Source organism: Rhodnius prolixus, unplaced genomic scaffold, assembly GCF_049639745.1.
Source record: "Rhodnius prolixus isolate KJV_2025 unplaced genomic scaffold, Rpr scaffold_9, whole genome shotgun sequence".
Lineage (NCBI taxonomy): Eukaryota > Metazoa > Arthropoda > Insecta > Hemiptera > Reduviidae > Rhodnius > Rhodnius prolixus.
In genome coordinates, this window is record NW_027411604.1 from 17,275,405 (window position 1) to 17,296,028 (window position 20,624).

Here is a 20,624-nt window from a genome sequence, read left to right on the forward strand (position 1 = left end):
TTACGTGATAATTTTATTAATAACTTGGTTAAAAAAAAAACAACAAAACAAAAGCAACAAAATTCCAAATTTATTTAATTAAAGAATACAAAACAAAAGCAGGGTTGCCAACTTTTCCCTGATTTTATAGTTATTTTCACTCAAATATATCGTAAAGGGACAAAATAATCATATATCCGCTTATTTCTATTTTCAACTATCCTTCACCATGTTCTAGGATACTGTTAGCACAGGTTTCTATTAGATGCTGCCCTATTTTATTGTTTATCAATATAAATTTGTATAAGCTTATCTGGTTGCTTTTAATTATCACCACCCCTATCTTTCCACCTTTTTACGAATACGCAGGAGGTGAGAAGCAAAAATGAAATTTTGCTATAATGTGACTCCTCTAACGGAAAAGCATGAAATTGAAGGCTCATAGACATAGTTAAAGTTCTGTCACTTATAAAGTGTCATTTTTGAATGGTAAAACGATGACCGCGGTATTTTTATTGTTTCTCTTTTTAACCCAGTTCGTAGTGTTCAACATGTCCTCTTTGTTTTACGGTGAGTTATCGCAAAACACGAACTAATTGGTATAGTTGTATTATCTGTTCACATCAATAGTAATAATGCACTCATTCTCACTCAAGAATCACTATTCTTGCAGTTAATGTGTATTATTAATTAATAAATGCAATAAAATCCATTTTAATGGCAGCGAACATCTCTTTAAAACCACATCCTCCTAGCCACCGTTCTTTTCCTTCCAAAGATCACATGGTGGAGGAGAGGGTTTTATTTCTTCATGGTTATCATCACAAAAAATGTTAATCGTTGTCTGATAAACAATTTTTTTTTTTTTGGAAGTTTTATGAACACTAACAATCTCTACCAGCCTTAGGAGATTGTGCATTGACGTGATATTAATCGAACTTTGTTGGCTAGCTCATTCCAAAACCCAACAATACGATTAAATGTAAACAATGGTAATTAAAGAGAGAACAGCCTTAAATCCTTGGGATAATGTTTATAAAACGGTCTATTACCTTGAAGTTCTTATGTTAGCAGACTATTCGCTATTTTTAAATAGTAATATACATTCAATTTTAGTATAAACAAATTACAAAGTTGGCCACCCTGAATTTGTTTTCTGATTATTCTCAAACGAAATAAAATTTTAAATAAATAAAAAGGAAAAATAAATAAATAAATAAAACGGAAATATTGCAAACATATAAATTTTATTCAAAAAATAAAAATAAAAATCAAAAAAATGATAAAAATACAATTATACAAAAATAATAACAAATCCACTATATGAAAAAGTAAACTATACTTCTTTTTTTTGTTTTTATACTTTATACTTAAACATAATGATATACATTTAAAATAGAAAACCAAACAAACGGATCAAATAATTTTATAACCATACAAGTAACTAATATTTGCGGACAAAAAAATACGAACTCTGTAGCTATACATATAAAATTTACATCGTTTAGATTGTGATAGTGATCTCAAAATTTAAATTTTATTTAATGTTTTAATTAATATATATATATACTTTATTAAACACTGTTTCAATTTTTACTATATTAAAAAATGTATATATAGTTTTATTTTTTTTTGTTTAAACTACATGGATGTATTTAAACAATCCTTCTAGGTAACTTTTACACCGCATTGGTCTCCTGACAGTAATTAAATACACAAAAACTCTAAAAAAAAAATAATTTGTTGAACGTCCATTGTATGTTTATTGATCTTTTAAAAATAATTATATTATTATTGTATACAAAATTAGATAACTTTTTTTTAAAATAATAACCAAACTTTATACAAAATAAATTTCTGCAGGAATGTTAAGAATGTTTGTAACTAAATATTTGAGAAAGTGAGATAAATATAAATCAATATTTTGTATTAAAAAAAAAAAAATAGAAAAGAAAAAGTATTACCTATTTGGAACTTTCTCACCGACAGGGAAAACTAAATAAAAACAAAAGTTTATATATATATTTATATATAATAACCTGCCGCCAATTAACATAAACCCTAAATAACCTTCCCTTAATGAAAAGAAGAAGAAAAACAAAATTAAAATAATCTAGACATTTTATATCACATATTTCTTTGAAATTAAACAACTGACTAGTGGCACTTGCATGTTTTTTATACAAATATTTTTATTTTAAACAGCGCACTCTACAAAATGGGTTATTTTGTATTTAAATTGAAATAAGTTATTTTATATATAAAAATGAAAAATATAAATTTATAAAAAATAAAAATGAATCATAAATAAAAAGAAGTAAATTATCTAGAAATATTGGCTGATTTTAAAATGCTAGTATAAGATGTTCGTTCGTAGGTGAAACTAATTCTTATAGAAAAATTAAAATGTATTTTAAATTTCTTTGCATTTTAAAACGGACTTTAAAGTAGGTAGCCCCTTAAAGTAAGTCCTGGATATTCAATATACTTTTAGGAGATCTCACAATTTGGTTGAAAACAGATGATAATGTTGGCAACAATGAAGAACTTATTATTCTTCATGTAAGAAAGGAACTAGCTTTTTAAAAAAGGTTTGGCTCTATATTGTGTGAGCTACAATGAGGAAGTTGTCCAACTCTAGGTGAAGAGATAGGGTAAGAAATGTGTAATTATTATTATATCCCATTAGAAGAAAAAAAAAGTTATCGATAGAGTTTTCTGGATATGGTGATTAAATTGGGCAGGAAAAAGCCGATATTATAATTCTCTTTGATTCGACTAGTAATTGTTGAAATTTGTATTGACACTAGCAATTGTAATAAGGAAAACTCTGGGAAAGATTAGTTAGAAAAAAAACAAAATGGGCTACGATAGGCAAAACTCGACTTTAACTTCACGTTGAACGAATCAATCAAGGTCGCGAGTGTTCATTAAATTTAGTTGTACTAAGAAATAAAGTAGTTTCAGTTTTACGAGATTAACAATTACACATTACTTAGAGGAAAAGAGAATTTTATGAATTATTTAAATTGTTCTAATTCTCATTCCAGCTATGACATGAAAACTAATTATATTTTGTTTAATCTGATTCCAAGTTGCGCTTTAATTCAGAAGAAAAAAAAAGGTTCAGATAATTTATCCTTATTAATTTACTTTCACCTTTTATTATTACTTTTTTAAACTTGAAAACTTTAGGAAATAAAAAAAAAAAGGAATTAAGTATCATAGAATTAAATGAAATCTTCCCTTACAATGAACGTTCTAAACATAAAAATAGCAAAAAAAAAATTATTTTTTAGTTATAAACAAACTAAAAAGTGTACAAAAATTATACACTAACATAAGAACATTTATTACTAAAATACATTATACTAAAAAACAAACCATTTTTTAAAATTTTTCTTTTTTTCCTTTTTATTAATAATAATTACAAAAACTTTTGTGAATTAAAAAAAAAAGAATCTTTAATAATTAATTTCACATCAAAAAGGACATCAAAATAGCTCTGTATAGCGATTTATTGAAAAATAGAAAAGCTTTATTTCTTTCTCTAAAATAAAGGGAAATTTCTAATATAAACTGTAGCATTTAAATATTAACTTTATTTTATGTAAGAAAGAAACTAAAAAGATAAAAATTTAGAAACAATAAAAAAGTTATTTTAAAAAAAATTAAAAAGGAACACAACCACAATAAAAAGAAGAAAACAATGATGTTCATATGTTTACATACATACACATGTGTAAATAATTATTTATAACTTACGATCTAATAATTTTTTTTTCTTTTTTATTTAATATAAAATGTCACAGTACAAAAATACTAAAGTACAAATATTCAAAAAAGTTTTAATTTTATTGATTTTTTTTGTAATTTTTTTTTTACTTTTTTTGTAATTTTTTTTTTTATATTTTATAAAAAATTTATTGTATAAAAAAGAAATATGTTCATATGAAATATCCATGCATTGAATAACATAGTGCAGTACGTACTGGGCTTACTTATATTAGTTTATTTTTGCTTAATATTTAAGAAAATATAATGATTCTTTTATTAACTTCTTTTTTTTCTTTTTAAAAATCTTCTATTAGTTCTTTTTATGTATAATTAATATAATTTTAAAATTATATACGCATATTTTGGTTGGATGCCAGGAAACAATTATATTAGAATCACGTTGAACTTTTATACGATTAAGGTACATGCAATTTATGAAGAATTAATGTTATGGTTATAAAAAGAAAAGAAGGTTATGTAATTAGGAAGGTAACTGAATGATTGTTTTGTTTTATTTTAAAAGATAATTTAAGGCGCGCAAAACAATTGCCTTTTCCAATTCACTGCCGGCCGGCGTTCTCTTGTTAAAGACAACACTGTTCTATATTACCGGATAATTAAGCTTAGGAGAGGCAAAAATAAAAAAAAAAATTAAGGGTGGGCAGCTGGATTCGAACCCACAATCTCCGCGTTGTAGTCCAGTGCACCACCATTAAGCTAAATCCTTTTGTATTCAGGTTAGTAATCAGTTTTCTATTTCAGTAGTTTGAATTTTTAAAATGTATTTTCTAATTGATTACGTTTTTCAATACTAGGTGTATTGTTTTGATGAGTTGTTATTAAGTGTTGATGATTTGGATTAGTTATGTAGAGTGATTAAGTCGAGTGGCTCTAAATAATCTTCTTTTTTTCTTTTGTGACATTCCTCAAAAATATGACCTGGAAATAAGAAATTTTATCTCCTTTTTTTTAAACTTCAAAAGAATTTCCCTACCATAGTGATTTAGAACGACCGGAAATACATCAAAGATTCTCTATTCTCTGAGATGGGGTATCTTTATTTTTTTTTTTTATCCAGTGATTTCTCGTGCGATAGTCCAACTTCAGAAAGTCTAAAAATAAAAACAATGTATCTTTAAACAGAATTTGTCCTGCACAGCCGATGATCAAACTCTGATATAATTAATACAAGATGATGTGAAATTCTGTAAATCATATCCCATGATTTATAATGAACTGGCAATCTTAACAATCTTAGGATATGGATTCATCGCGGGTTGATCTACAAACCCCACGGCCTTCTATTGATTTAAAAGTGAATATAGTATTCAATTCTTTTTATAACTGTCAGGAATTTTTCCCTAGAGATTTTCACTTTAATGACCGCTTTCCTGTTAGGACAAGTTCGAACCCAAAACCTAAGCTCGTGGAAGGTCTCTTTCTTTCTAGAACCTGTTATTTAGCTTTGGTCTTCTTTTTCTACTTCAATATACCTGGAAGTTCATCAGATGGCCTAAATCCTATCTTACAAAGTAATAATCCAAATTAACTACTCTTACACTTTCTGAACGTAATGGCTTATCGCTTCTGGTTTTTAAATAACCAAACTGAATTACAGGACGATCTCCTAAAGAGAATTTCTTTGCAACTATAATGGAAACAGGTAATTAGAAATGTTATTTAAATTAAGTTCTCTGAAAAATGATCCGCATTTCTGTCTGTGTAGCTGTTAATATTATTATTATTATTTATTTTTTTAATTCTTTAAGGCGCGTCAACATCTCAGGCTATTAGCGCCTGGAGCTTTTTTTTTTTTTCAGAGCACTGCCGGTCTCCAGACAGTATTCTCTTGTTACAGACAACACTGTCCATCACCAGACAATGAGCTGTAAGAAGCTCCTAGGAAAGAAAAAATCTAAGTGGCTAGTAGCTGGATTCGAACCCTGGGATCTCCGCGTGGGAGTCCAATACGCTACGCACTCAGCTATTCTCTTCCCTTATTGTTATCACTATAATTTTATTAAACTTGACTTTTTTTTTTTTGGAAGAATAATTAATGTAATGTTAGTTTTAATTATTATTATGAAGAAATACGTTTTAAAAAATATTTTTTAATAAAAGAAGAGAAAGTACCAAGTAGCTCTTCTTTTATGAAGAATGTCAGTAGAAGTGCTGCTACAGTTTTCTCTACTTTTTGCATATTTTTCTACATCATTAAGTAGAATATTATAATTTATTTATTAAAATAAGTGACCACAATCTGATTTTATTATTATTAAATTCTAAAAATAATTAAGAAATAAAATAATAAAACATTCTAGCACATGTCTTTAGAGGGTTGATTCTGGTTGGAAGATAGTTTCAATAAAAAGATGTTCATATGCAATTCTTTTTGAAAGTTTTTTTTAAAAAATCGTGAAATAAGATTACCATCAAGTTAAAGGAGCAAAAGTGGCGTTTTATTCGTGTTAAAAAAATAAAAAATGGAAAATTACCGAGAACCAGTTTAGATCCAATCAAAATGGAAATTTGACTTCCCTTTATTTTCTTTAATAAATATACTAAATTTCTATAAAAAAAAAATTTTACTTTTTTTTTTTGATCATCGCATAATTATATCTTAATTGCTATATAATTATATTTATTTATATAATATACAAACTAGCATCTAAAATGTAAAAAGTATCGTAACCGACAGTATAAAAATATTGAAAAAACGAGTTTGCCTACAAAAAACGGTTTCACATTTTTTTTTTAACAAGATATATATTATTTATATATATATATATTTATTTTATATATAATATTTATATAAAAAAGTAATACAAAAATTTTTTGTAACCAAAAAATATAAAAAATGGCATTTTTAACCGTGCCTATTAATATTTTTTTTTTTTTGTTTTTTGTTTATGTATATTTATATAAAATTGTATTTTCTTTTTTATAAAAACAATACAAAATATTATGAAAAAATTTGTTTTGTTTTTGTGTTTACTTTTATTTAAATAAATATATTTTAGAAAACAAAAAAAAAAAAAAAGAAGAAAATCATCTATTATGTACTTTAATACTTATTAATAATATAAAATTATTGTGAATAAAAGGACGAAGTGTTAAGAGAGATATTAATCTAACTGAATACGCCAAAAATAGCGCCTAATATTTGGCTATATCAGCGCCAAAATGTTTTGTGTATTCAAGAAAAGGTCATTCGCATTTCTTTTGTTTTTTTTTTGGAAAAACCAAAAAAATACTGAACCAATGAACAACTAATTGGTGGGCATCAATGGTAGAGCTATTATTCCAATTTCTAGCATTATTAGCACATAATAGATAACAATGTTTGAGGTTATAGTTTTTAAAAGGAGGAAGGATATAGGGTGGGTTTATTTTTAGGCGTTTTCTTTTTAGGGAGATGTTTTTATTTTGGGTCTTTATTGTTTTTATTTTCCAAACACAATGGTACCTTGATAGTGTGGCTTTAGTTTTCTTAATCGAGAATTAAGGGATTAATTCTATTTTATTTTATTTCTTTCTTAATTTCTTGTCAGGTACTGTTAAAATTTTCTAGGATGGTGACGGTATTCACTTCACTCATTCAATTTTCTTTTAAGGAGAGAAAAACTAGTTGATTTTTTTTTTTTAGTTTTTTAGTTTTTAATTTACTTTTTTATTAATCGGCTTTCGATCGGATGAATGATAATTTTAGATTTTTTCTGCAAGAAAGTGCTTCCTGAAATCTTGCAAATCGAACAGTAGGAATCGAAGATTGGAGTAAACAGAAATGAGCCCTGAAGAGTGTGGCCTCGTATTGGTTAGAAAAGCCAAAAACTTGAACTAAAAATTTCGATGGTGAGATGAGAGAGATCATGATGGATGCGAAAGATTTTTTGAGAATGGTACTTTTTCTGTTACAGACTTCTAAACATTCATTAGCGCCCTGCTTGACTTAAATTCAAAGAATCGTTTCTTTGTGGGTATAAGATAATTTTTTAGAGATCAGATATAGCTTCTGTCCGTACTTTAAAAACCTCAAAACTATGAAATAGTCTTCAAAAAAATTAAGATAGGAAATGTGTGTTACTGGATCTGGGAGTCCCTGCGGTTATCCTAGCTAAAAACATGAATCTAGCGCTTCAAACATTCAATATTGCATACAGGGTCTTGTAGTGATCAAATGTAAGTATTTGATTTCCACAAACCAACACTTAGCTCAGTATCACTTAAACTCTTTCACAATTTTTGCTATTTGGGCCCATAGTGAGTTTGGAAATAGAAAAGGTATCGCTGCATCTCAAGGATCTATTAAATAGGAGCACTTTTCCTTTTCCTCTTTTTTTTTTGAAGAGTTTCCTAGAAAAATATGGAAAAATGAATCCTTTAACTGTGGCTCTTTGCAGGATATTAAGAACTTACATTGAATGTGGAAGAGGCATGTTGTGATATTATTCTCCACCTTCTTAAGATATGCATGAATCCTACAATCGGCCTAACCATAGTTCAAACGACATTTTGATCTAGTATGTTTTGTTTTTGAAGATGCTTATATAGAGGCCCAATGGGTGGTACTGTTTAATGTAAGCAGTCACTGGAATAAATGGAGAGAAGCTGATTATCTTTAGATTTACATAAAACGGAGGCCCTCCTTCGAAACAAATGGAACGTAAGTGCGGTTGAGAAGTAGAAGTATCTTATGGAAACGTATAATAAGAAAACAAATGACATTGTCTGGTAAGTATGGCCGACAAAAGTATTATGGGTTTTTACAAGACAATTGCTGGTAGGGTAATCGAATAGCATTTATTTAAGTTGCAACATTTTCATTTCATCCAAACAAAGCCATCGTTAAGAATTCGGACACAATTTGTATCGTAATTGCCGGTTGGATGATCGAATAGCGTTTATTTAAGTTGCAACATTTTCATTTCATCCAAACAAAGCCATCGTTAAGAATTCGGACACAATTTGTATCGTAATTGCCGGTAGGGTGATCGAATAGCGTTTATTTAAGTTGCAACATTTTCATTTCATCCAAACAAAGCCATCGTTAAGAATTCGGACACAATTTGTATCGTAATTGCCGGTTGGGTGATCGAATAGCGTTTATTTACGATACAACATTTTCTTTTCATCCAAACAAAGCCATTGTTAAGAATTCGGACACAATTTGTATCGTAATTGCCGGTTGGGTGATCGAATAGCGTTTAAGTTGCAACATTTTCATTTCATCCAAACAAAGCCATCGTTAAGAATTCGCACACAATTTGTATCGTAATTGCCGGTTGGGTGATCGAATAGCGCTATCGAATAGCGATACAACATTTTCATTTCATCCAAACAAAGCCATCGTTTAGAACCCAACAAAATCCATTTGTCTCTTTTTTTACCTATTTTTATTCGTTTTTTTTGTTTTAATAAAACATTTTATTGTTTACTGCACAAAGTTGCAGTTATGTCTCCCATTTTGTTTTGCTTTTTATAATTAACACAAATTTAACTCATAATTAAAAAATAAAATTAAAAAAAATAAAGTTTTCATTCATTTTTATTATATTCTTGTTTTTAAATACGGTTGTGAAAAAATATCGCTATTTACACCATAACATAGTATTCCACCAATAGTAATACTATTTAATCTCACTAACATAATTGAACTATTTTGCAAATTACACATTTTTTTTTTTCTTATTTACCTTTTGTGAAAAAATAAATCATTTATATTATTATATTTTTATTTATATTAATTCTCTACTTTAATTTTTCCCCTTTTTTCACGTTTTCACCATAGCACACAGATTATTTGTTTTTGTATTTTAATTAAAAAAGTGAAATTAATTTTAAAGGGGGGCGTGAAGAGCTATTTAAAGAGGGAGGAGGGGAAGTTAACTTTTTAGACAAAATACTAATTTTGTTTATAAACTTTTGAATAACAAATAATTTAAACATAAAAAAAATAGAAAAATTTAATAAAAAAATATAAATAAAATCTGCATTTTGTTTTTGGGCCAGCCATTTTCTATCAAAATTAGTAATAAACAAATATAGTGATTTTGTCTTTAAGGCCCTCCCACGAGTTTGTTTTTTTTTTGAAGTAATTTAAATGAAACTACTTCGAAAACAAGTTTTAATAATAAGTGAAGAAGTTTCTAATAATTTGGACCAAAAATATTATTTGTTTTCTGGTCATTCACCCTTTGCTCGCAACTTCGCCATCTTTTAATTAAGTTAATTTATTTTTATTGTTTCATTTTTTTATTTATTTATTTTTTTCCAATTTGAGACCAACAATTATTATCAATAAATATATTTAAATTAAATTAAAAAAATCTGTCCGAGTTATTTAAATTTTCTTCTCTTTTAAAGCAACATTTTTCTTTTTCAATTTAATCAAATCAATTTTTGGCGATCACTTTTTTAATAGATTTTAATAGATCTTTTAAACTTTAATTTTATAGATCTTTTATTGTTATTTATCATGATATTAAGAATTTAAGTTTGAAAAAAAAAACACAAAATATAAAAGACAAAATGTCGGTGATAATCGTGACTTTTAAAAAACTTTTTGACAATGATAAACATAGAATTTAAAAGATCTTTATAGTGATATTGCTGGTTTAAATATTGAATTATAAGTTTTTAGTTGTTTTATAATTAAATTTTAGGTTTTTGAAACGTGAGATAAACTCCGAAATTTTCTACTTATTTTTTTTTAATCATTCTGCATAAATTATAGTTTTTAATTGTAATAATTATGAATTTAAAAGAAGTGTTATCACGTTAAAATTTAAATCGTGATAATCACTAGTTTTAAAAGAATTTTTATAGTGGTAACTAATTTTTTTTATAGTTGATATTTTATTTTGTAAGTTTTTGCGTTTATTACTAATACAACTAATTTTATAAGTAAAAATTATGAGATCCGTGTAAGTTCTATTAGTACGTCATGTAACTGTGATTTTGTAAAGAAATTGTATCTCGGAGTTTAATTTTTTGTTTTGTTTTTCTTACAAAAGTAAAGAATAGTTGGCTACAAATAGTGAGGCAAAACATAGGAAATATTACTATTGTGAAGGTTCTTTAGAAGCAGGTTGCGTACTTTGTTTTGTAACTATTTGACAGTGGTTTAATTAGCCACCAACAAGTGTTGGTATTGGTTAGGAGAATATGTGGAGAAATTAGTCAACGTGTCGAGCAATTGTTGCTGCTTGTTCTCTTGTGATTGTTGTGTATTCGGCTGGTTTTGCGTGGTAGTGGAAGGCGGCGGAGTGTTTGAAGCAACCGGATAGTATTGCGACGGCTCCAGGTACGACAATTTAGGATACAGGTCACTGTGATGGTAGCTGTCAAATAGTGTAGGCCTATAGTAAGGTGGATACATGTAATCCTGTGGATTGACTGCGGCTGGCGACAATGAACGCCCTGGAGAGTTGCCATTGTGTTGTTGCATGCTTGCCACCGCCGCAGAACCGCCATGATGATGTGCACCACCGCCTCCTTGTTGTTGTTGCATCGCTCTCTGTTTGATATAGTTGGAGAATTCAGTTGGCGACATTCTGCACATGGAACAGAAAGAGAGAGGAAAAAATAGATCTAGGTTACTTGCATCTGTGCAGCTAACTTACAGCCGAACATTTTTTGGCTTGGAAGCCAGCGTTTCTATAAATTATTTCCCATTCTTCGTATTCGCGACAATACCATCAGTTTCAAATAAATACGCACGAGGACGGATCTTTGATTGTTGAATAAACAAAATATATCACACAGCATGGAACGATCGATTACAGATTTGCTACAGCGATGCAGCAGAGCAGTGAGGACCTGCCTGGTGACAGAAGACCTCCAAAAAGAAGTGCCAGATTCTATTAAAACTGTCCGATAGGACAGTTGTATAAGGGTTGATCGTCTTTAAAGTTATTCTAAAGGCAACAATTACATTAATGTATTTTATAGGCAATCTATCCCAACCTTTCACCTTAAGCGTAATAAGTTTTTTGCAATCCGGTGAGAGAGGTGGCCACTGAATCGCCCCCCGTGTCGATATAACACGCCCATCAAATTGCCTATCGAGATATCTCTTCATATGCCTGATGGTGTTATATTGACATGGGGCGCGATTCAGTGGCCACCTCGTTCACGGGACTTGACACCTATGGACTATTTCCTTTGGAGATACCCGAAAAACAAGGTGATTATTCATAACTTTTTTCTTTCTTTCCTTATTTCTGCTTATCTAAAAGCATTTCTAAATCTAGGTGTATCAGAATCAAGCCGGGATTGCATTTGTAGATGAACTAAAACAGAGAATAATAGATGCCTGTAACTCGGTTAAAGCCGAATCTATTTCTTTGGCAGTAAGGGACAATTGGCGGGAAAGAGCATGTCTATGCATCTCTAATGGTGGAGGCCAGTTCGAGCATGATCTGTAATATTAATGAGCAGTAAAATTTATAATAAAATAGTACTTTTCTTCTTATTCTATCAAAAAACCGTTATAATATTATCATTTTGACATTTCTTATAAGAATCATGTTTTCATTCATAACTTGTAAAATATCGCTCAGAGAAAAAAACCGTTCAAGTAAATTTTTCTTTAAAAAAATTGAGGAATCTATTTCTGAAATAAAAACCGCACCTCCCCTTTTGAAAAAATGAAGTTGGTGCCTGTATCTCGCTTCTGGAAGCACCGAAAAAAATTTACAAATTAAATTTGGATTTCTAAAAAAAAACTAAAGGAACACGTATTTTTTAGTTTTTTTCTAGCTACCTTAGTTTCCGAGAAAAAGTCGTTATCCATATAACTTGGGACACCCTGTATACTGGAAATTATTTTAAGCAGGATATGATGTCACTAAAACATCTTAAGAATATTCTGTTTTCTTTTCAAGTCAAATTTAAATTCTCACGTTACTATTCTATTTTTTGGAAGAATTCTAGAGAAATTTATAAAAGTAAGTTTTAAGAGAACTATTTTTAGTAACCTACTAGATTATCGAGAGGTAAGTTCCGTTATTTAATGGCTATTCTCTGGTGAACTTAATGGTTTCTAATCTTAATGCAGAGATTACCGATCAATTCTGTGCGTAAGCACATGCTGCTTAAAAAACAAGCTGAAAGCTGAAAATAACTCTAATAATAAATAGAATTTCCATTCACCTGTTTGCTCGCTTGCTGTTCGTCTTTAACTTGGTGCTGCCGAACTTGGTTTGGGCAAAGGTAGCCGTAGTGAATGTTAGCGGTGCCGTAGATCTTGGTATGAAGGTGGTATTTGGCCCTACGGGACTTGGCGAGCCGGGTGCTTTAAAGCCAACTGTTGGCGACACATCCGACGGTAATGGTGGCGAACCTTTTGGTGACAAGCTTAAAGCGCCAAGTACAGCGTCAATCGGCCTGAAACATTGCGCTTCAGGATTGAATGTTTTTATAACTTCACGGTCAGCGTTTGCCTCTTCATGTACATCTGTGGTCTCATTGTACAACACTTTAATTGTACCTTTCTCACCAATTCTGTAGCTAACCTCACCAGGATCAACCCAGACGGCCAAATCTTGTGGTAAATTTTCTAAAATATCTGTGATTGGTACACCACTTTCACGTGCTGCTCGTTCAAATACAGCATCCACTGGGTCACCGGTTTTCAAACATCTAAATGCTGATCCTTTAAAAGGTTTCTCAGGATACCAATGGCCACGGAATTTCTCTTTTAAAGCTTTTTCCAATTCTTCGCCAAATATATTCACCCTTCTCCTCGGTAATTTGTTGTATAGATATGATATGACAAAGTTCAATGCCACTTGCACTTCTAGATGCATTTTCTTGCTATTTATGTAACTCACTAGATCTGTATCTCTCCTCTTGTATATGTTATCGCATAGAACGGGCCTGTTTTGCCCCGTTTTCTTATCGTTTATCACTATTTCGAAATCAATATGATGGTGGAATTTTTTTATTGCAGCCCGCTACGGTCACTTCCTCACTTGGCACAAATCTTCTCTGGTAAGATTTGTCGTTAAGTCTGCAACAAAATGGAAAAACAGTCTAATGAGTGAAACAGCTTAATTTAATATTAAGAAGCAAAATTTAATTTTAATAGCTTCAGATGGGAATAGTGCACTTCTAAACCACTTAAATTTAAATAATATTTTCCATGAAAACGTAAAAGAAACGTGACAACAAGTACAATCCGCTTTGTCTGAATTGTTGTTAGAGAAATTAAACTGCACACTTATGACTGCAGTTGATGCAGCTTTCTTTTCTTTTAGCAGCCATTACTTTGTTCAGCAGACTTATTTTACCATTGCTTTTTAATAGAACCACTCTTTATTAGAAGAATATATTTAACCGTAGTTCGGTCTCATAGAAACTGACTAATGCCAGAGTATGTGAAATGAAATATTCTTAGATCCAAATCCCTAAGATTAAGGTACCTCATAATAGATTCTCTAAAAATCAATAATATTTATTTCCGGTAGTCCTTTCAAAATGTCTTTAAAAAAATTAATTCAAATATTTGAATTTAATATAGAATCCGCAAGGAGCAAAAATTATAACCTTTTTATATAGAGTACATATGTGTATATATACAGTTTATACAACATATATACGAGTATGTATATTTAAAATAATTGAAAAGCTGACAATTTTTAATAGATTTTCTCTTTTTTTTTAAATTCCTACACCTCCATTAAAACAGCTGATATTTTAATCTATAACTTCAGTATAAGATAACCTTCTTAATACTGTAAAATACTATTGGCAGTGGATAAAAACAAAAAAAAACTAGATCCTGTTGCTAACTGGAACGAACGAATATTTATTTACTGGAATATAATCATGCATAATCTTTATAAATTATACTAAAAATCTTTAAAGGAACATTTTCATATTTTTTTTTATACCTACTATTAAAAAGGCACTAGTTAATTTTAAAAGGATCCTCTTCAACATGGTTGGACTGGTTTTATTTATTTATTTTTAAATGTCATAGTGTTATATGTTGCGTCATTATATTTTATACTCAAATTTTAAATAGTTCAAATATGTTTTTTTTAGTTAGTTATAATTAAGTTCATTATTTTAGGGATTGCAATTTTAATAGGTTAATTTTATTTATTGTTTACTACTATAAATTCTGTGGTTATTGTAACCTTCTTATCAAAGCTTGATTTTGTTATAAAAATGAATAAATACTTTTTTTTATAACAATAGTACCATCTAATATTAAGAAAACAATTTAACAAAACTAGGCAGTGTAATTTCAAATTGTCTACCCTTCATACAAATTTATTCATATATTACGAGTATATATCGTATATATCGTTTGAAAGCCCTCATGACGTCAGTAAATCTACTGACTTTTTCGTGGTCAATTTCTTTCATTTAGAACTTAGATTTAAAAAAAATCAATGTACTAAATATAAAAAGCAATTAAGTAATTATAAAAAAATAATATCAGAATGATTAAACTATTAGACAGACACAAGTATAGACTCAACAATATATACACGGTATTTTGGCAATAACAATAGCAAGAAGATACGACAAACCAGTGCCATATTGATAGTTAGCCAAAGACGTTGTTGAACACCACAGAGCGGGCTAAATTTATTTTGATCTTCTAATGTTCTATATATTTAAATAGGTAGTACTTCATTAAATTATAATTTAGGTATACGCCTTCTAAATCATTGTTGATTTTATATTTTTTTTATTTTTTAAACTAACTTAAAATATGAGGCCGTTCATTACACTTAATTGATACGTTAGAGGCAAGTTCAGCCTATTTCTTCTCCCCAGAACTGCTTTAAGGAGTATTTTTCTATAAGGGTAATTAGATGTGCATAGACATAAAAGGTGCACTGATAACTTACTTATTTTTTAAACTGAGAGAACTTCAAAATTAATTCTAAGGAATGATAACAAGATACTTTTAAAATGTATTATTAAAAAAAAATTAATAAAGAGAAAGTTTGTATTTTTCTTTAAAAAATTGTTTCATGTAACCACTACTGATGGAAGAAAATTCGTTACAGTCCAGAAGTGCGCTATGTTTGGTAGATGAAAATCTTCAAGATATTGTACAACACAAATCAATTTTTAATGGATATACTAAACCCGCATTACCGCTACGTATTCATGAACAAATGCAGCCAGTTAGTTGGGAAAATTTGCCTTAGAACATTGATTTTATGAGTTATTATAGAAATTAAGGAGGCATCATTTGATGGGTCTATTGTTTACTGTAAACCTAAATACTGCCCCTCCAAACCGTACCTCATAAAGAACGTTTAAAAATACTCGCAAATCACTTCAGAGAGCTTGATACAGAAGCGTTGAAAATATTTATCTGGAGGACGTCTTGTACTTGTTTCTCAGTTAGTAATCTTGCTGAAATTATACAATTTACTCCATTTTTGAATTATAATTTAAAAAAAGAGAAGTATAATTGTTCGACTTACATGAGAAATACAATTATTTAAGCAACAATAATAAATTAATTTAGATGAGAAAGAACAAAATATTCAGTAACTAATATTTAGCTTTGGCTAAATATGTCTGCCAGCGTTCAAAAACAATATAAAATAAACCGCCAAGAAAACAGATTAGGAAAATAAATGACGTAAATAAAGTGTAATAAAAAGTCAGTAATAAAATTCTTTAATATAAAATACTTTACCAAAACAATGTGCGTTTTTAGCGAAAATTATTGTAGGCCTATATAAGAAAATTTAACTAAGGCGTTAACTAGATGTTGCTGTCGAGTTACATCCTTAAGAATATTAACCTAAATATATCGCTAAAACAGATAGACAAACTAAAAATGATGTAACTTTCCCCACTTGTTCAAGTTTTACACAAGGAGTGATACGTCTTTTCAAAGGGGTGAAATTCAAGTAAAGCGATTCACCCCCTTAATTTGGAAACCCAGCTTATTACGTAAACTATTGTAATGAACCTGAAACTGGAACATGTACACCTCCTAGTAGCCACTGGTAATTGGTTTATTTTAAGGTAACAATACTTGGAAGGATTCTTTGACATGTAGTTGAAATATAGGTCATTACTAATGTGTATATATGTATATTCAAATTAAGTAAAAATCCAAGGAGGGTATTGAAAAATTAAAAAACATTTTGTAGACAAAAAACTATAATGAATAGTTACAGAGTGTCTAAAATTTCATGTAATATTTAAAAAGAATTTAATTGTAAATTTAAATTGTAATTATTAACTTAGAATTTAAAAATCAATTAAATTTAAAATAATACAGGAAAGGGATTAGCTATGCGGTTATCGTATTGAATTTCCACGCGGAGATCAAGGGTTCGAATCCAGCTGTTGGCCCTCAAATTTTTTTTTCTTTCTGAGAGCAACTTACAGCTCACTGTTCGGTGATAGGCAATGTTTTCTGTAATGGGAGAACACTGCACTGTACTGAAAAAACTCCGGGCGCCAATAATCTCAATTCCTTAATAATCATAATAATAGTAATAAAATATAATATTTATAATAATACTCTATTTAGTAAATTATAGTTCAAGAGATTAAAATCTGAGCATTTTGCGTTAAAAGAAAAAAAAAATTACTTATAATAATCAATATTAATAGCAATAAATAAACAAATCGATAAAGGTAATCACAAGCAATCGGTCAAGGTGAACTTGAGTTAGACGTTTAGTGCAGTCTAGCGGTTATATGTGGAATTAGGAAAAATCTACAATACAGTTTCTTGCACTAACTTAATGGTAACTTAAAATGGAAGAATTAACTTTTTAGTTTGCAAATTAATTTTAACAAAAAAAATCTACTTTGTTATCCTTACACGAAATTTTCTTACACATGACTGCTTTTATTCTAACTATAACTAATAAAATTTAGGAGAGACCATATTTGACGTTCAACTCTATTAAATAGGGGATAGGTAGTTACGAGAAGGAGGTAAGCCGTTCTGTTAAAAGTTTTACTGATCAAAATTAACTGTTTGCCATGAACAGAACTAAGTAAACAGTTTTCGCTGTTATAAGTTTTTTCTAAATTTAGTTAAAATAGTTTGTACAGCTAAGTGGTGGAAGGGATATAAACACAGTCTGACCAACTGTCTGCCAAAAATAAACACTACATGGAATAATCATTTGTTGATCTCCTTTTTTGTTTTTCGCTTTTTACAATAATGGACTCTTCTAAAAGTTTTCAAAAACATATATTTACGAAGAGATTTATTTAAATTATTATAATTACATACTTGATTATTTACAAATTTTGCATAATTCTGTTATATCTGAAAGTAAATTTAGTCATAAAAAAAAAAAAATATTAATATACATTGATTCATTAGGTTGGTATTTCAATGCAACGATGTCTTATTTCGGCTCTCAAGTGCTGCTATTATATGTGCGCGCGCATCAACTAAGCGTTAAAACTAGGTCAACAGCTGGCCTACAGCCAAACCACTGCCATACTAATCAACTAAACTACTGGCAAAGTTTCATACAGTCAGCGCCGTTCAATATTGTTGTAGTTCTTTTTTTCTTTTTTTGCTTCATTTATTTCGTTTTCGTTTTTTCTTTCCTACTTTTATTTAGAAGTATTTAAACAATTATTTTTAATGTCTCTTATTTCTTTAGAGGTGATATTTAATCTAGTCAAATTTACGACGTTAAGTTCCCCGAAAAAATCATGTTTCTTTCTCGCTTTTTGCAAATTTCTGGCCTGGACCAAAGATTTGTTGAAAATAAAATTTCTAAAATTTAACAATTTTTTCGAAAAAGTTAAAGAAAATACAAAAAATTATTTATCCGGTTAAGAATTTTCGTGGATACTGCAAGTCCTTTAGATAATGAAACTATGTAAATTCATTTGAATGCTTCGCTAATTCTTTGCCAGCACATCGCAGACTTCTCTTAATATCACCCAGCGAAAAAACAGAAAAAGTTTGCTTAGAGAAATTAGAGGCGACATAATAATATTATGTCTGTCACTTCGAATCTGACACTCTTAGCTGTATAATTCGGCCAAACTCGTGGATTGCTAGGCAAACTGACTGAAAGTTACCAGTTACCAATTTCCTCACTTACTTCTCCCTCATTAGAAAGAACAAAGTTCAGCGCTAACGTCATTCAACAAGCTTTGTCGGCAGTTAGTTTAACTGTGAGCAGGGTTAAATGTACTATAATGCTTGTTCAGGGTGGCCATGAATTACCTTGAAAGGCTAACGTAACTTCTTTTCTTATACCAAGTTCTGAAGTTAATCTTGGGTAGCGACGGCCAAGGCTGAAGGGAGTCAGCTCCTCGCCATCTTTTTAATCAATACCAACATCAAGCTGTTAAAACTTTCTTGTAAAGTAAATAAGGTTTACTCGAGCAAGTTTTATCCAAATATATTTTTAATTCCGTCCGGTTGATTACAAAATAAATTTTCTTCCGTTGCTTTTGTTAATTGGAAAAGCCAATCAAACCCTTTATTAAATAAATGTTGCTGGAAAATGGGTAAAATGTTAAAGTGCTTATTTTTCAGGCGAGTATTACGTCCAATTACCTAAGTAAGTGTTGTGAACGAAATCGACTAGCAACTGTTAATTTCTTATTTTTTTTTTAAATTTATTTTGTAATTTACAATCTGTATACATTTATACAATCAGTAAATGAGAAGATTATGATGAACTGGTGCGGGAGGAGAGAAACTACCCAGCGGTTAGCACTCTCTATAGGAGAAGGATGGCTTTTAAGTCTTCAGACAGCAAGGAAGTGGCGGGGCCATTGGCGATTCAGTCTGCGAGGAGTATTATTAGGGATGTCAGAGGAGGCGAGAGACAGTACAAGAGGATTAGAGCTAGTCGAGAGAGTAGTATTGAACTGTTGGTATTTAGTCTTGGCTTGTTGGTCTATGAAGGGAATGTTGAGGTCGGTGTGAAGAGTGTGGTTAGTCACCGTAGTAAGGTGCGTCAGCTATCTGTCGGAGGAGTTTTGATTGAAACGTCTTGTACAGTCCGTATGTTTGTAGGTTTGGCTGAACCTTACAGCTCTAGTCCGTAAGTCCACATAGGTTTGAGGATAGTGTTGTATGTAAAACGTTTGAGTTCAATGGGCAATTTGGAGCGTCGTCTGTCTGTAAAGAAGTTTCGCACGTTTTGTCATTGCTTGTCTTTTAAGTCTAGAGAGTGGGTTCCAAGTGAGTCGAATTTCTTAAAATTTAATCATTAAATAAAATCAGACACAGCCTAGGGGAAGCGAACCCTCTAAACCAGCAATACATCTTAGCTTTGCGGGTCTAGTCTCTTAACCGCTCGGCTACTGTGGTGCATTAAATGTCATCATTGTAACCGCAATTATGTGTACGGAGCCACTTTGAGTTTCTAATCAACTAGTAAATGATACAGAAATATTTAAGTTGTAACAAGTGTTTATGTAAGCCTAGGTAGGAACGTTTTTGGCATTATGCCAAATGGAACTATTCCTTATGTCAGGCCGTTTAGAAATGATGGTAATTTTATAAAAAGTTGGGAAACGAATGTAAAAAGCTAGTCGTGTTGAGTTACTGGAAAAAATAGAAAAATGCATGCCTCTTATTTTGGGTTAAATAAAATAGGAAAACAATGATACAAAGTTTCAAAATATTGAAGAAAACAAAATCAGAAATACCAACTTCCTTCGGATTTTCTTCAAAACTGAGATCCTAGTCATGCAATTGCACTAACTTCACATTATGCAACTGCATACATTACATTAAGAAAACCTCATTAATGCAGAAAGGGAACAGTTTTACAATTGTACGACATTGGAAGGCAAATTTTCTGCCTAGATATATAAAATAACATTTTAATTCAATGATTATGATTAAATTCGGTGTATGCCTTGTTTTTTTTTTTACGAGC

At 29.9% G+C, this 20,624-nt stretch overlaps 1 protein-coding gene across 4 annotated transcripts in view; it reads right to left on the minus strand.

The window, feature by feature from the left end:
* Positions 1–1,207: 1,207 nt before the first annotated feature.
* The window catches only part of LOC141454324 (protein Tob1-like), a 175,326-nt gene continuing 155,909 nt past the window's right edge, over positions 1,208–20,624 (minus strand). For all 4 annotated transcript variants that reach the window (XM_074128433.1, XM_074128436.1, XM_074128435.1 and 1 more), the window contains 2 exons: positions 12,910–13,768; positions 1,208–11,309 (listed from right to left, as the gene is read on the minus strand). In XM_074128433.1, coding sequence (XP_073984534.1) covers positions 10,880–11,309; positions 12,910–13,565 — 1,086 coding nt within the window. In that variant the 5' untranslated portion in view covers positions 13,566–13,768 and the 3' untranslated portion in view covers positions 1,208–10,879. The remainder of the gene's footprint in view (positions 11,310–12,909; positions 13,769–20,624) is intronic.